Here is a 17,511-nt window from a genome sequence, read left to right as displayed (position 1 = left end):
TGAGACGAAGTCTCACTCTTGTCCCCCACACTGGCTCGGCTCACTGCAACCTCCGCCTCCCGGGTTCAAGCGATCCTCCTGCCTCAGCCTCCCGAGTAGCTGGGATTACAGGCGCCTCCCACCATGCCCAGCTAATTTTTGCACTTTTAGTAGAGACGAGGTTTCACCATGTTGGCCAGGTTGGTCTCCTGACCTCATGTGATCCACCCACCTTGGCCTCCCAAAGTGCAGGATTACAGGCGTGAGCCATCGCACTCGGCACTGGTTACATTTTTAAAACACAAGGGTGAAAGTTTGCTATTTAAAAGAAACTAGGGGGCATCTCAAATCAGTGGGGATTACTCAATAAATGACAGACCACTGGGTAACCAGCTGGAAAGATAAAGTTGAATCCCTGCTTCAAACCTGATTTACTGAAGTCCAGACAGAGCAATGATTTAATCTTAAAACAATGGAATGATAAAAGTACTAAAACACGAGATTTTTAGATGTTGCAATAGCAAAGGCCTTTCTACATATGACACAAAACTAAGAAGCCATAAAATGCAAGTTTAAACTCTTCCGGGGAGAAAACACTATAAGCAAATTCAGAAGTCAACAAACTGAGGTAGGGGGAGGATATTTGCAAACCATCTCAGACTAAGGACGATTTCCTCCAATAGATACAGAGATCAACAAACTGATGAAGATGCCAGAACATAGGTAAGTCACAGAAAAATATGATATAAACATAAGAGAATATCCTCAACTCTATTTCTAATATAAGAAATGGCAATTTAAACTATATTGAAATATTTTTTACCTTTCTTGCAGGCAAAGATAAAACCCACTGGCTTTGATAACACTGAGTTAGCAAGGGATATTGCTTTTGGAACTTTTCCCCTTTACAACATCTCTGACATTTAACGGTAGTTATCAAAATTTATACTGCCACGTGATTTGGCTCAGAAGTACACTGGCCTTCAGACAGACTCACATAGATCAGGAAATGATGTATCCACAAGGATATTCCTTGTATGACTCGTTCTAATCTTTTTTAACTACAAATGATTTAAATATCTGCCAATAGGGGACTAGTTAAATATATTATGACATGTCCATAGAATGATACATACTATGCAGTTATAAAGAACTATGGACCAAGGCCAGGTGTGGTGGCTCACGCCTGTAATCCCAACACTTTGGGAGGCTGAGGTGGGCGGGTCATGAAGTCAAGCGATCGAGACCATCCTGGCCAACACGGTGAAATTCCGTCTCTACTAAAAATACAAAAATGAGCTGGGTGTGGTGGCGTACGCCTCAGCTACTTGGGAGGCTGAGGCAGGAGAATGACTTGAACCCGGGAGGTGGAGGTTGCAGTGAGCCGAGATTGCGCCACTGCACTCCTGCCTGGCAAGAGTGAGACACTGTCTCAAAGGAAAAAAGAACAACGGGCCTCTGTGTGTATGGCTACAACATCACTTCTGAAATTTGATTAAGTGCGAAACCCAAGATGCTAGTGTATCTCCCACCCACACACATACACACACAAAATCTCTGATAGGAGGGAAGAACTTGGTGGGTGGTGACTGTCTCTATAGAAGATGACCAGGTGACAAGGTAGGAGGAATAATTATTTTTACTTAGTCCTTCGGTACCTTTAAATTTTATACCATTTTATTTAGTTTAAAAAAATGTTTTTTAAAAAGTTAAAGATCCCTTTTAAGGAAATTCTTTTATAAGATCAGATGTTCAGGCTGGGCATGGTGGCTCATGCCTGTAATCCCAGCACTTCAGGAGGCCAGTTTAAGACCAGCCTGGGCAACATAGTAAGACCTCATCTCTGCTTAAAAAATTAGCCAGGCGTGGTGGTGTGCACCTGTGGTCCCAGCTACTCAAGAGGCTGAGGTGAGAGGATCACTGGAGCCCAGGAGTTGGAGGCTGCATGAGCTATGATGGCACTACAGCGCTCCAGTCTGGGTGACAGAGAGAGACTCTGTCTCTAAAAGATCAGAGGGACAAGAGTATCGAGTACACTCACAGCATCCTATATTAAATCAACAGAGAAATTAGAGACAAGAAAAGAAGGAATGCTGGTCCTGCTTCTGACCTCAGGGAGGAAGCATTGCTTGAGGCAAGAAAAGACCTAGGCTCACCTGATCTCCTTGGCTTCTCTAGATCTCAAAGCTATTTATGTCTCTAATACCTTTAGAGGCCTTATTATAGCAACTGAATATTAATAAATTGGGAGCTGAAGTGATCGGAAAGCATACCCCACAGGAACATTCTCTTACTCATATTCACTGCTTGTTCTTTCTCTTGTCTACGTTTCCTGTTTACAGCTTCCTAGCTTTTGTATTCAATATCTGATTTTCAAACTGGTCTTGACAAAGTGAACTGTAATGAGTAAAAAGAAAAGAGTAGAAAGTAAAAAGAAAAACAAGGTGTGTGTGGGACGAAGGGTGACAAAGACCAAAAAGAGGGTGGAAAAAGTTGGGCTGCTTTGAAATGAATACGACAGCATTGATATAATTGCTGTTAACTGTTAAATAACCTATTGGCATCTCAACAAAAATTATGCAGGGGCATAATAGTGATGATTTGAGTCTAGATTACTCAGCATTCATTAAACAACATGATAGATGAACAGGAAAGGGGACAGAATTACATTGTATGTGAGTCTAACTAGAGTGATGCTGACGCTCACCCGGATGTGCTGGAGGTAGAGAGACAGGTCTCGGATAAAAGACTTAATCAATCTTTCTTGCATTCGGAAGTTTTTTTCTGTTTCTTCAAATACTTCATCTTTTATCTGTTCAAAAATAAGCAAGTGCTGTTAGCAAATTTGGACGCTCCTTTAATCTTACTGGCAAAAGTAGCTTTCTTTTTTTTTGTGGAGACAGAGTTTTGCTCTTGTCGCCCAGGCTGGAGTGCAATGGCGTGATCTTGGCTCACTGCAACCTCTGCCTCCCGGGTTCAAGCAATTCTCCTGCCTCAGCCTCCCATGTAGCTGAGATTACAGGCTTGTGCCACCACGCCCAGCTAATTTTTGTATTATTAGTAGAGACGAGGTTTCACCATGTTGGCCAGACTAGTCTCGAACTCCTGGCCTCAGGTGACTTACTGGCCTTGGCCTCCCAAAGTGCTGGGAATACAGGGGTGAGCCACCACACCCGGCCAAAAGTAGCTTTCTTAAAAACATCTTTTGTTCAAATTTTAAACCTTTAATGTTTACTGAATTGATTTAAACACCAGCACGTGGTTTCAAAAGACCTCCAAAATACACACAGGTCCTCCTTTAAACCACCTTTGCTCTGGCCAGGCTACCCTCTTCACCCCAGCACTGCCATGTCTGCTGATCCTAGGACTGTCCCTCATGAGGTTCCCCTGCCTGGCAGGTTCTCCTCCTCCCTGTGGCATACCTGCCCCCTTCCTATAAGGCTCAGGTCAACATGACTCTTGCTCTCATGGAACTCCTGTTTTTCTAAAATACTACAGCATTTGGAAAACAAAGTACAAAACCTAGCGATGGACTATTTTCTGGCTTATATTTTCCATTAATTGTACCTTGTATATATAGTATAGCAGAATGATGTCTGGTGACTTCAGGTCAACTCTCAGCATTGCCGATAAACTGTCTGTTTTTCAACCCACTCAATCTCTTACACTTAACGTTTCCTTCTTTGTAACATCATGTATCCAACTAGGTGATCTCTTAAATTCCTGCTAGCTTAATAAGTCTACAACTATAGTTTTGTCCCACCAAATAAATTATAAGCTCCTTAGAGGTGGTGAAAACTACCATAGTTATTACATGTCGACTGATCTGACCCTCTAATTTGCCTTTGTAACCAGCAGCTGGAGGGCCCTGTCTCCACCAGCTCGCAAAACCAGACGTCGTCCAACGAAGGGAACCATACCAACTGACGCCAGGCAGGCTGTCTCACGGAGCCCTGAAAAGCTGTCAGAGATGCGCTAAGCCTTCTAGGATGGGGATCTCACCTGAGGAGCAAAGCCTGTGAGATGCTTCAGGTGACTGCTAACTCGGTTGGATTTCTTGATGATGGAGTGGATGTTCAGTTTGGAAATTTTCTCCATAAGGCTATCTTCATCACCCTTACGGTACTTGAGGACTAGGGGAGTAAGTCAGAAAAGCACTTTCCTCAGCATAACATACTGCAAAATGAGCCATAAAATGAGACAAACACCCAAACGGGAGCTAGTGCTTGTCTTCAATGAGCTTATAACAAAATATTAATCCAAAGAATGATTTATGTACAGACATGATATCTGAAGCACAGTAGAGAGACAATGGGCAGCTGGGAGAGAGGTCAGAGACAAGGAGAAAAACAGCAGAGGGTGTTAAGGGAAAGAACTGAAGGAAATCTGAAGTCAATGCCTGGGTCTGTCACTTAAGGTATGGCATTAAATCAGTCATTTTACCTTGAGTCTCATTTTCCTCTTCAGTAAAATGCAGAAAGCAATACTTGTAAGGCCATCTTAAATGGTGCCATACACAAATGAGATATTGATATCCAATCATCTCCCATAGTAAAATGCTATACAGCAGTAATTTAATTACCATGTCAAACATTAGGCACAACCTATAGAAAAGTGTAGAGATAAAAGTAGAAGGGTGGCAAGGGGAAGACTGGGAGGCAGCAAAAAGGTATACCTGGTTGTAGAAGTTGGAGACTACATCGCATTAGGAGATTTGAACCAAGGGAAAGGGCTGGATGACCAGAGAGCTTTAGAAGCCACAGTTAACATCCCATCCTAATGAGGGTGACACAGTTGAAGTAGAAGGCAGAGAAATGATTTTAGATAACTTTGAAGTGTGGAGAAGAATGGAAAGACAAAAAGGTTATACTGTATTGTAGGTATCTTCAGGATATGAATAATCAATCAGCTCAGCACAGTCACTGTGCTATATATACTCACTGAATGCTCAAGTTAGGGCCTCAAGAGACCTGATGAGTACATTCAGTGTTATGAAGGAGTGGGTGGGTGGGCAACTGACTGTTTTAGGAAGGGAAGTGAGGGACTCAACCCAGAGAGGTCACTGGGCATGGGCAGGGAAGACAGGACAAGAAAGGTGAGCAGATTGGAGACTTCTAAAAGACAAGAAGTCCTAGCTTTAGTAGAGGCAGTAAGACATCCAATTAGACACGTAGAAAAAACAAGTCTATGCGTGGACTCCAGAGGAGCTCCATAAATGAGTTGAGAAGGAAACTGCCCAAGCTTGAATAAAACTTCCCATCACTGTCTTTATATCTCTTGAGAAAGGCTCTTATTGCTATATATTTTATTACAGATGTCTTATTTCCAATATACCATAGTTGTGCTTTTATTACTCTGCCTTTAATAAATATCACATTTTGGGCCAGGTGCAGTGGCTCACGCCTATAATCACAGCACTTTGGGAGGCTAAGAGTTCCACACCAGCTTAGCCAACATGGTGAAACCCTGTCTCTACTAAAAATACTAAAATTAGCTGGGCATGGTGGCACATGCCTGTAGTTCCAGCTACTTGGGAGGTTGAAGCAGGAGAATCGCTTGAACATGGGAGGTGGAAGTTGTAGTGAGCTGAGACAGCGCCACTGCACTCCAGCCTGGGGGACAGAGTGAGACTCTGTCTCAAAAAAAAATAATAAAAAAAAATCTTATTTCCCCCAAATTCAACCACCATTTCTTTATCACAGCCCTATTATACCTACCACCTGCCTTGTCCAACTCTAGTGAAGTAATGAATTGTTTTGAGAAGAAAAGCATTCTCAAAGTGCATACCTCCTTTTAAACAATAGTGCTGTTCTTACCCAGGTCCTTTCGCCGTTTATATTCATTGATGTTAACGTTGATTTCCTTGACCGCAAGGACTGCATTTGTTAAAGGCACTTTATCTGGGTGGGATTCTGGGGTGGAATTCAGCAACTCCATTAGCAACAGTGGGTAACGCATTACTCTCTGTACTGGTTTGATGAGGAAGGAGCCCAGGTTAATGTAATTTGTGCATCCCCTGTAGGAGAAGGAAAAAAGACTTTAGCAAGCTATCAATAATATAGTGCCCAGCCTGGGCAACAAAGTGAGACCCCGTCTTTAAAACATTTTTTTTACATAATAATATATGCCAATGGGCAGGATTTGTTCCTAGATATTGCTCCCTGTTCTTTTACCCTACTTTCCAATTTCAGTCATTCAACATGTATTCATCTAATAAACACCAGGTACTGTTCTAGGCGCTGGGGATTTAATAGTGACCCCAAAAGTCCCTGCCCTGGTAGAAGATAGGCAAAAACAAATAAGTGAAGTGTTCACTTGGGGATAAATGCTACGAGAAAAAACCCAGCAAGGTGAGCCTACTTCTAGGTTTATCTACAAAGGAAGAAAATACAGTTGTTTAAGAGATAGGAAAAATCCACAAAAGAAATGAGTGCATACATCAAGCAGCAATGGAACTTACCATTCGTTGTATAGGCTCCTACAAGGCAGTGGGCATGAAAAGAAAAGAGACAGCTTATTAGAGTGGGCATGAAAAGAAAAGAGACAGCTTATTAGAGAGAGAATCTTGAGTTTCACATTCTTCTCGGAACATAAATCATGTGTGACAAAAAATTATGAATGTCTATGGTAACATATTTAGTCTACTAAAAAATGTTAGCCCTGGCCAGGTGTGGTGGCTCAAGCCTGTGGTCAGGAGTTCAAGACCTTCCTGGTCAAGATGGTGAAACCCTGTCTCTACTAAAAATACAAACATTAGCTGGGCATGGTGGCACGTGCCTGTAATCCAGCTACTGGGGGGCTGAGGCAGAAGGATTGCTTGAACCCAGAAGGTGGAGGTTGCAGTGAGCCGAGACAGCACCACTGCATTCCGGCCTGGGCAACAGAGTGAGACTTCGTCTCTCAAAACAAAACAAAACAAAAAAAAAATTTTTTTTGCCCCTAACTTCCCTTTGATCTACTTACCCATACATTATACCTTTATACCTTGCTTCCCTAAGACCAGGACAATCTCATTTGATGTCAAGAATACCTTGGCTGGGCATGGTGGCTCATACCTATAATCCCAGCACTTTGGGAGGCCGAGGCAAGCGGATCACTTGAGGTCAGGAGTTCAAGACCAGGCTGATCAACATGGTGAAACCCCATCTCCACTAAAAGTACAAAAATAGCGGCCGGGCGCGGTGGCTTAATCCTGTAATCCCAGCACTTTGGGAGGCCGAGACGGGCGGATCACGAGGTCAGGAGATCGAGACCATCCTGGCTAACACGGTGAAACCCCGTCTCTACTAAAAAAATACAAAAAAAACCTAGCTGGGCGAGGTGGCGGGCGCCTGTAGTCCCAGCTACTTGGGAGGCTGAGGCAGGAGAATGGCGTAAACCCGGGAGGCGGAGCTTGCAGTGAGCTGAGATCTGGCCACTGCACTCCAGCTCGCGCGACAGAGCGAGACTCCATCTCAAAAAAAAAAAAAAAAAAAATACAAAAATTAGCCAGGTATGGTGGCATGCGCTTGTAATTCCAGCTACTTGGAAGCCTGAGGCAGGAGAATTGCTTGAACCCAGAAGGCAGACGTTGCAGTGAGCCGAGATTGTGCCACTGCATGCTGACCTGGGTGATGAGCTGAGATTACGCCACTGCACTCTTGCCTGGGTGACAGAGTGAGACTCTGTCTCAAAAAAAAAAAACCCCTGTATTTAGTCTTCTTACCTATGCCCTTGTTTATCTGGACCAAACCATCCTCTCCTGGCTGCTTTTTAACCTCATAATGTTAACCTAATACTCCATACAGATAAAACTTATTCACATGGACAAAAATATAATCAGGAAACCATTTAAATGATATATATCATAGATATCTTATGTTTAAAATAAGATAGATGTCATAGTCAAGTCCAGGCATATACACAGGTATAACTTAGAGAACTAACGAACTGTGTATGATGGAAGTTAAGTGGTCGAAACTCCTACTTCAGATCTGCCAAGGAGTCCTGAAGATGCTTCTGGATCTTCTCATCCTTCTCGTAGATTTCAAGCAGCGCAATGGCCTCATCATGATTCTGGCAGTAAATCTTGTATGTTCCCTCAAGCTCATCGCGGTGACCAAGAAACACAGGTCCTTTGGAATATACACAAACATACATTGTTTTTAGTAACTTTCTTTTCAGTATACTAAATATAAGGCACACAGCCAAACTTTAGTACCATCTACATCCTACCTATTATAAGAAATGATAGTAAGACTATCCATCAAATAGTAAGAAACTTCCATCTAACAGCTTAAAGTTGTAATCATTTAAAGCAAAATTTAGAAAGCCATGTCATCCATGTATGTATGTATTCATTTTATTTTATGTTTTTGAGACAGAGTCTCACTCTATCACTCAGGCTGGAGTTCAGTGGCACAATCTCCACTCACTGCAGACTCGACCTCCCAGACTCGGGTCCCTAGTAGCTGGCACCACGTGTGCATGCCACCATGCCCAGCTAATTTTTCGTAGTTTTGGTAGAGAGGGGTTTCGCCATGTTGCCCAGGCTCATGTATTTGTTTTAGAACACACACACACACACCCACACACACACACACGCACACGCCTCTGAAACACAGCCTCCCGTCCCTTTGCAGTCGGGCCAAGACAGGCATCTGAGAGCGTTCTCCATGTAGGGATGTAATGTGTAATGAGAACACCATAAGGACCCCCTTACTTTCTTTTTTTATTTTTTTTTTCCCAAGATGGAGTCTTGCTCGTCGCCCAGGCTGGACTGCAATGGTATGTCTCGGCTCACTGCAACATCTGCCTCCCCGGTTCAAGTGAGTCTCCTGCCTCAACCTCCCGAGTAGCTGGGATTACAGGCACACACCACCATGCCCAGCTAATTTTTGTATTTTTAGTAGAGACGGGGTTCTTCTACAGCAGCAGTTTCTAACATTTTTGTGCATAAATAAGACTATGAACAAAGTTTATTAAAATACCTATAATGATAAACCCCCAACTTATGATATAACCTATATACTTCTTTATTTTATTTATTTTGTTTTAGGCAGGGTCTCACTGTTGCCCAGGCTATAGTGCAGTGGTACAATCTTGGCTCACTGCAACCTGTACCTCCCAGGCTCAAGTGATCCTCCCGCCTCTGCCTCCTGAGCAGCTGGGACTACAGATGTACGCTGCCATATCTGGTTAATTTTTGTAATTTTAGTAGAGACAGGGTTTTGCCATGTTGGCCAGGCTGGTCTCAAACTCCTGGGCTCAAGCAATCCACCTGCCTGGGCCTCCCAAAGTGCTGGGATTACAGGCGTGAGCCTCAGCCATATTACTTCTTTATAAGGCATTAAATAACCAAATGTAGCACTGAGTCTAACAATCCCCATACTGTCACTGGGTGAGGAGTGACACACATTGGTAACATTGGCTGCCTCTGGTTGAGGGTTACTGAAATTTCAAGATATTCGCAACAACCTAATGTGATAGGAACATGTGACTTCTGTTGGTGACAAAGTCACAGCTACTACTATGTGGTTTATTCCCAGCTACTTGGGAGACTGAGGCAGGAGAATCGTTTGAACCCAGGAGGTAGAGGTTGTAATGAGCAGAGGTCGTGCCACTGCACTCCAGCCTGGCAACAGAGAGAGATTCTGTCTTAAAAAAAAAAAAATCGTTTTGAGACAAGGTCTCATTCTGTATCCTAGAGTGCAGTGTCACGACCATTGCCCACTGCAGCCTCCAACACCTGGGCTCAAGGATTCCTCCTGCCTCAGCCTCTCAAGTACCTGGGACCACAGGTGTGTGCTACTACACCTGGGTAACTTTGTTGCTGTTTTGTAGAAACGAGGTCTCACTATGTTGCCCAGGCTGGGCTTGAACTCCTGGCCTCAAGCAATCCTCCCGCCTTGGCTTCCCAAACTACTGACATTACAGGCACAAGCCACTGCACCTGGCCAGAAGCTTCCCTTTTGTCTACTCCTTGCAACCTACCAGTCACAGCAGTGGGGGCGAGGCTGGCTCCCTTTTCATCTTCACGGCCACTTTTTTTTTTCTTTTTTTCTTAAGAGATTGGGTTTTGCTCTGTCACCCAGGCTGAACACAGCTCACTGCAGCCTCGACCTCCTGGGCTCAAGCAATTCTCTGCCCTCAGCCCCCCAAATAGCTGGAACTACAAGTGTGCCCCACCATACCTGGCCAATTTTCTATTTTTTTGTAGGGATGGTGTTTTGCCTTGTTGGTCAGGCTGGTCTCGAACTCCTGAGCTCAGCAATCCGCCCACCTTGGCCTCCCAAAGTGTTACAGGCACGAGCCACTGCACCCAGCCTTCACAGCAACTTTGGAATCCCTAAGCCACCCATGTCTTCATCTGGTTTCACCATTCTACATTAGTCTGCCTTCTTCTTTTTGCAGCCCTTTCCCTAGCTGCATTCTCAGAATCTTCACCATCCAGACTGATGATTTACACTCAATTTGCTGTTCAACTTCCCTGATAGTGACTATTCTACATCAATTACAAACTAGCAAAGCTACACCTTAATCTCTTTCAAACTCTGGGTCACGAAATATACTTAACAGGTCACAGTCAGCACTGTTTTGATGAGATAGAATGGACTTTTTTTTTTTTTTTCTTGTAGAGACGGGGTTTTCCCATGTTGCCCAGGCTGGTCCAGAACTCCTGGGCTCACATGATCTGACCGCCTTGCGTCAGCCTCCCAAAGTGTTGGGATTACTGGTGTGAGCCAACATGTCCAGCTGATCAAATAGAAAAGAAAGTATCAGAAAACATCGGACATAAAAATTAGCTGGGTGTGGTGGCACACACCTGTAGTCCCAGCTACTAGGGAGGATGAGGAGGGAGGATCGCTTGAGCCCAGGAGTTCGAGGCTGCAGTAAGCTGTGAACACACTGCTACAGCCCAGCCTGAGCAACAGTGTGAAACTGTCTCGAAAAAAAAAGAAAAGGAAAACATTGGACCTGGTAAAACTAAGCACAGACACACAGAGAAACACACATCCTGGGTCATTATGAACAACATAGCTCTCCATGGGATGTGTTTAAAATCACGTAAAGCCAGTCTTTTCCACCTATGACCACGTACCCAGAGTCTCCCGGTGCTGCTTGATCATTCTCTACCTCGGTCACCTGCCCTTTGCCCGTCTTGCCCTTCACAGACTTCTCAGAGCCTTCCCTCATCGGATGTTTCAGACTTCGTTTGTCCTTTGTGAATCCCCCACTGAACGTACCACCTGGTCTTCTGCTAGAGCCACCGGCATGGTGCTCTCAGTCTTGGCTCCCTCAGGCCCCATCACCCACCATTCCTCCTCTAAAAATTAGTCCTCACGCCTGGGTCTCAGCCTTTCAGTGTTGAGTCCTCTCCACCACCTCTCTGTGTCTTCAACACATTGAAGCCTGCTACCCAACTCCTTGTTTGACTTTGGACAAGAAGCGAAGGGAAGAAGAAAAAATAAATGCAGGTGCTATCTTATGGAGGTGGGGTTGTGGACATTTGCTTTCATTTCCCAGTTTACTGTCATAATGTAAGGTACAGTACACTGTAAGAGACACAGATGCTAAGACTCTCATTTCTGATTTGAATCAGACCTAAGGGGAGAAGGTGCCTTGCAGAAGCTGGTTTAACTCCAACCACCTGAGAGCCCCAGGCACGACAACAGGTAATAAACTGGAAGAAAAATGAGTAACCACTTAATTTATAATTAAGCCCTTTTAGATAGCAGCCAGCTTTACCTCATTTCTTTCTTAATACAAATAAATGACCCAGAGATACTTATTTCAAGTGCCTTAAAAAAATCGTATACATTGGCTGGGCGCAGTGGCTCAAGCCTGTAATCCCAGCACTTCGGGAGGCCGAGGCGGGCGAATCACGAGGTCGGGAGATTGAGACCATCCTGGCTAACATGGTGAAACCCCATCTCTACTAAAAAATACAAAAAACTAGCCGGGCGAGGTGGCGGGCGCCTGTAGTCCCAGCTACTCGGGAGGCTGAGGCAGGAGAATGGCGTGAACCCAGGAGGCGGAGCTTGCAGTGAGCTGAGATCCGGCCACTGCACTCCAGCCCGGGCCACAGAGCCAGACTCCGTCTAAAAAAAAAAAATCGTATACATTGGCGTTTATGCTTCACCATCACACTAAAACTAGGTCACTGTGACTTCCTTCTGCCCAACTCAATGTGTGTGTCTCCTTCCTCAACTTCCCGGACCTCTCTGGTTAGACCAAGGACAAGAACCTCAGGCTCCAGTTTTTCTAACTGTTCCAGAAAATGCAAAAGACACAGTTGTATTTTGTGTAGAGGCTAATAGCATTTGCATTGACAGGCTTGAGTTGGAATGCCAGTCCCTTCAATTACTAGCCATGTGACCTGGGCAAATTACCTTCCCTCTAAGTGTCAGTCTCTTCACTGTAAAATAGGATAAAGAGTACCTAAACCAGCTGCAGAGCAGGTCACACCGGTAACCTTAGCAGTGTGGGAGGACCGTTTGAGCTCAGGAGTTCAAGATCAGCCTGGGTAACAGAGCAAGACCTCATCTCTACTAAAAATAAAAAAGGTAGTTGGGAGGCTGAGGTGGGAGGATCACTTGAGCCTGGGAGGTCGAGGCTGCGGTGAGCCATGATCATGCCACTGCATTCTAGCCTAGGCAGCAGAGCAAGACCTTGTCTCAAAAAGGTGTGTGGTGGCTCGTGCCTATAATCACAGCATTTGGGGAGTCTGAGGAGAAAAGATCGCTTGAGGCCAGGCAACCAAGACTAGCCTATGTAACATAGCGAGACTCCATCTCTACAAAAATTTAAAAATTAGCTGGGCCTGATGGTACATGCCTATAGTACAGCTGCTCAGGGAGCTGAGGTGAGAAGATTGCTTGACCTGGGTAATCGAGGCTATGGGTGAGCTATCATCGTGCCACTGCAGTCCAGTCTGGATAACAATGTGAGAACCTGTCTAAAAAAAGAAGAAACAATAGTGCCTAAACCTCAGAGGGCTGTCTATTGTAGAGAACAATTGAGATCCAGCTGGACCTATCTTGAGAGGGTATGTGGTGAGAGAAACATTCAGGAAACATTAACCATGCTACAACATCCCAGAGCTGTTTCCTCCTCCCTTCAGGGGACAGAACCCTGATTTTGTTCCTGTGTCCGTTTTTCTCCCAGATGAGTCAGGTAAATTCCATCTAGTGTAATCCAGCGTCATGACCCGTTCCCCTTTCTAGCCATCAGCTTAGCTGCATGCATGTCACCCACTTCTGGCCAATGAGAAATAAGATATCTGATCGGGGAGCTCTGGAAAAGGTTTGCAAAGCCTTAAAATGACACAGGGGTCACTCTTTCTGCTGGATGTTGTGTATAGTGTCATGGCTGGAACTGGAGTAGCCTCTTGTAATTAGGATTCGGATAAAGCAGCAAAATGATAGGATGTCCCCTCCCACACTGTGCCAGGGCTGGTCTGTATGACCCACAGAATATGACAGAAGTGATGCTGTGTCACTTCCAAGATCAGGTTATAGAAGACTCTGTGGCTCCTGTCTCAGGCATGCTTGCTCTTGCGTGCTCTCATTCTGTCTCTCGCTCTCTCTCACAGGTCACTCTAGGTGACTCGTGACTCATGCCACGTTGTGAGGAAAGCCCAGGCAGAGGCTCATGTGGCAAGAAACTGAGGCCTGAAGAGCTGAGTGAGCTTTCTTGGAAGCAGATCCCTGAGCCCCAGATGACGGCAGCCCAGGCCAACAACTGACTCCAACCTCATGAGATCCCGGGCCAGAACCACCCAGCAGAGCTCCCTCCAGATTCCTGACCTACAGAAGCAGCGAGGTAATACATGTTTAATGTTTTCAGATGCTAAGTTTCGGTGCAATTGTTATACAGCAATGGATAACCAATAAGTTCCCTTGTTTATAAGAACTAGATTAATGTTTTAAAAACATTTTGAGAATGTCCCACATAAATATATTTTAAATTATGACTCAGCACACATATATGTGAAATGAAAATAAAAGTTTCAGCCAGCTGTGGTGGCTCACACCTGTAATCCCAGCACTGTGGGAGGCCGAGATCGGGGGATCACTTGAGCCCAGGAGTTTGAGACCAGCCTGGGCAACATGGCAAAACCCTGTCTCTACAAAAAAAAAAAAAAAAAATTACAAAAATTAGCTGGGCGTGATGGCACATGCCTGTATTCCCAGCTACGTGGGAGACCAAGGTGGGGAGGATGGCTTGAGGCTGGGAGGTTGAGGCTGCAGTGAGCAGAATTTGCACCACTGCACTCCAGCCTGGGCGACAGAGTAAAAATCCTGTGTCAAAAAAAGAGATAAGTTTCAAAAATTGCTAGTTAAACTTACAGTGCATTCTGATATTTTCTTTTTTTTTTCTTGAGACCGAGTCTTGCTCCATCCCCCAGGCGGTAGTGTAGTGGCTCACGGCATGATTTCAGCTCATGGCAGCCTCAACCTCCTGGACTCAAGCAATACTCCCACCTTGGTCTCCCAAGTAGCTGGGATTACAGAAGCCCACGACCACGCCCAGCTGTATTTTTAGTAGAGACAGGGTTTCACCATGTTGGCCAGGCTGATCTCAAACTCCTGACCTCAGGTGATCCTCTTGCCACGGCCTCCAAAGTGCTGGGATTACAGGTGTGAGCCACTGTGCCTGGCCGCATTCTGATATTTTCTATTTTATTTTCTTGAAAAATAAATTGATCTCATGACCCAGTAATGGGCTGCAACCATGAGTGTGGAATAAATGTCGTACTGTATGACATCCAAAACTTCTTTTATTGCTAACATCCTGTATTACCCCAAACTAGGATGAGACAGAAGGAAAGCAGAGGACAAGTAACCTCTGAACTAAGTACCTAAACCTGTATGTTCCCGGCAGCATAGTTACTCAGTATCAGGAAGGCCCCTTCCTCCTGCGCATGAAGTGTTTTTAAAAAGCTGCTTCTGAAACAACACAGGAGCTCATACCTACAGCATCGTTGATTTCCAGAGCAGCCAATAATTGCTTCGAGACCTTAATCACCATCTGCATATTTCCAAAAAGTCCCTCAAAATCAATGTTTGGTACCTGAGAAAAGGAAACAAAACATAAAGATGCACGGAAATGAGATTAATGGTATTTCAATCATCTTAGGAACAGCTCTTCAAGAATTATAGAAAAATTGCTGAAGGTCACTTTCTTCACTCACGTGCATGACGTTTCCAGACTAGAAATATCCATCATTATCTTTAGTGTCATCCTTTGTCCTTGATCCAACTATTCTCTGCCACCCCCATGAGCACTTTAGTATGATAATGGAGCCAATTTGGTCTACAAATGCACTGGGATACAAATTCCCACCCACGCCCAACATCCCATGGCACTGCCCAGCTGCTACAGAAGGACTTGGAAGTGAATGCTCCAAGGGTGTAAACGCAAGCCCAGCCCAGCTGGTCAAGTTACAAGCAATAAGGACTATCAACCCCGGGACACTGTTACCCTTTTCTTACTACCTCCAGCATCCAGAAAAGTCCCTAGCCTACTCACATGTTAGTAAGGGTTTCCTGGATAAACTCTATATAAACAGATACTAGAGTCACGTAACCGCTCACCCCTAGGCTTTGTTATATCATCACTCAGCCTTCCATGAGGGCCACGATTCAGACTCCCTGGAACTGTTTTCAGGAGCCACAGAAACAGGAGAAGTCCTGGGAGTGACTGCAGTGGCTGGTAGGTTAACAGTAGACTTGACAAGTGAAAGATGCTGAAGGCTTAAGTTGATGACACACGTATGTTGAGGCCCTTGATTAAGAACAGTAGCATTCACAGTCACAGTTTCTACTTCAAAACAAATAAATCTGTGGTGAAACCTCCTATATCCTAATGCTTCTGGCCTGGAGGACCATACTCAAGGTCAAGCTAACTCTGTCTCCCAGTTCCCACCTGTGCCTGCTGCAGGGGTACCATGATCCGCTCAATGCACATTTCCAGATCCCGAATGTAGTCTCTTTCTGTCTGAAGAAGTTCTTCTATGACCTTGGCTCTCTTCTCCAGCATCCTCTGCTCTGGATTTTCGGTAGATACAGACCCAGAAGGGGCCGCCAGTGAAGACTGGGAGGAGAGAAGCGTCATTTCTAGAAGGGAAAAGAGAACTGGTTAGCAGCTCCGGGTATAAAAGCAGGACCCTTCCACAGTTTGAGGCAAAGAGAACCCATTCCTTGAGAACCAAAGGTCTCACTATTGTCAACCCTCAGGAAATCAGATCGCACATGTCAGTTGTAAACAGGGACAGCTGAAGTGCTTAGAAAGCCATCACTGCAGAGAGAACTCCAACCTGTGCAATACCATTTTGAGAATGTGTCCTAAAAAGTAGCAGCTAGCCCACTGAGTGAACAAAGCATGTCTACAAGCTCCTTGCAAAAGAGGTTTAGAGGGGTCTGACCTTATAAAGACTTGCTTTCACTTAATCAGATATAAAACATGGTCCATGATCAAAGCACCAGAAATAACAAGCTGGAAGTTCAAAATACAGATGTAGCACATTAAACAGAATATTATGGGGAGCACAAAACAATGCCAACTAAGGGTAAAATAAAAAATAACAAATTATCCATCGAAGAACTGGATAATTATAGGACCTATCATTTTCCAGTCACTGTAATGGTAGGTTAACATTAGCATATAATGAAATAGGTTAACAAAAAAAAAAAAAAAAAAAAAAAGGTTTAGATTTTCCCTATGAAAACCTTAACCAAAACTTACAAACAGGTTTTGTTACCTCAAATGTCCTAGTAGATACAAACTTACTATAAACATGGAGCTTATCAATGGTATTTTCAAGTATAAGAATCTCTAAGATCTAAACTGCATTATTCTAAAAATAAAAACAAATATGTATCCTGTCATTAGCTTTTACAATGATCTATTACTTAGATACATAGGATGAGGGTTATTTATAAACATGGAACAGCATCTGTTCATAAACACGGTAATAAGCAACAGAAAAGAACAACAGTGAAACAATCAGTCTCTGCTTAGTCTCTATCAAATGCCTCACGATCCAATTAAACAACTACAAATTTGGTATGTAAATATACCAGTAAGTCTGAGGATAATTACAGGAATATTTTAACCCAGATTTAAGAAGCAAAAACACAAGTGTTCAAACTACTTATGGAAAGTCGGCCTTCACAGCAGATTTTATTCTCCAAAAAATTTTCCACACTGCTTTCTCTGAAAAGTCAGGAATTCTGGGACAGGTGCAGTGGCTCATGCCCATGATCCCAGCACTGTGGGAGGCCAAGGCTGGCGGATCACTTGAGGTCAAGAGTTCGAGACCAGCCTGGCCAACACAGCAAGCTCTGGTCTCTACTAAAAATACAAAAATGCTAAGCATAGTGGCACGCACCTGTGATCCTAGCTACTCAGGAGGCTGAGGCATGAGAATCACTTGAACCCAGGAGGCAGAGGTTGCAGTGACACGAGAGAGTGCCATTGCACTCCAGACTGGGTGACAGAGAGAGACCCTGTCTCAAAAAAAAAAAAAAAAAAAAAAAAAAAAAAAAA

The 17,511-nt window shown here is 44.3% G+C and overlaps 1 protein-coding gene across 3 annotated transcripts in view; it reads right to left on the bottom strand.

The window, feature by feature from the left end:
• The window catches only part of DNMBP (dynamin binding protein), a 127,449-nt gene that overhangs the window by 15,874 nt on the left and 94,064 nt on the right, over positions 1-17,511 (bottom strand). For all 3 annotated transcript variants that reach the window (XM_023206401.3, XM_026446552.1, XM_023206402.1), the window contains 7 exons: positions 15,889-16,079; positions 14,934-15,033; positions 7,946-8,093; positions 6,440-6,457; positions 5,796-5,995; positions 3,982-4,112; positions 2,687-2,791 (listed from right to left, as the gene is read on the bottom strand). In XM_023206401.3, coding sequence (XP_023062169.2) covers positions 2,687-2,791; positions 3,982-4,112; positions 5,796-5,995; positions 6,440-6,457; positions 7,946-8,093; positions 14,934-15,033; positions 15,889-16,079 — 893 coding nt within the window. The remainder of the gene's footprint in view (positions 1-2,686; positions 2,792-3,981; positions 4,113-5,795; positions 5,996-6,439; positions 6,458-7,945; positions 8,094-14,933; positions 15,034-15,888; positions 16,080-17,511) is intronic.

The sequence above is a fragment of the Piliocolobus tephrosceles genome, chromosome 9 (assembly GCF_002776525.5).
Source record: "Piliocolobus tephrosceles isolate RC106 chromosome 9, ASM277652v3, whole genome shotgun sequence".
NCBI classification, from domain to species: Eukaryota; Metazoa; Chordata; class Mammalia; order Primates; family Cercopithecidae; genus Piliocolobus; species Piliocolobus tephrosceles.
This window is presented reverse-complemented; position numbering and strand designations above follow the sequence as displayed.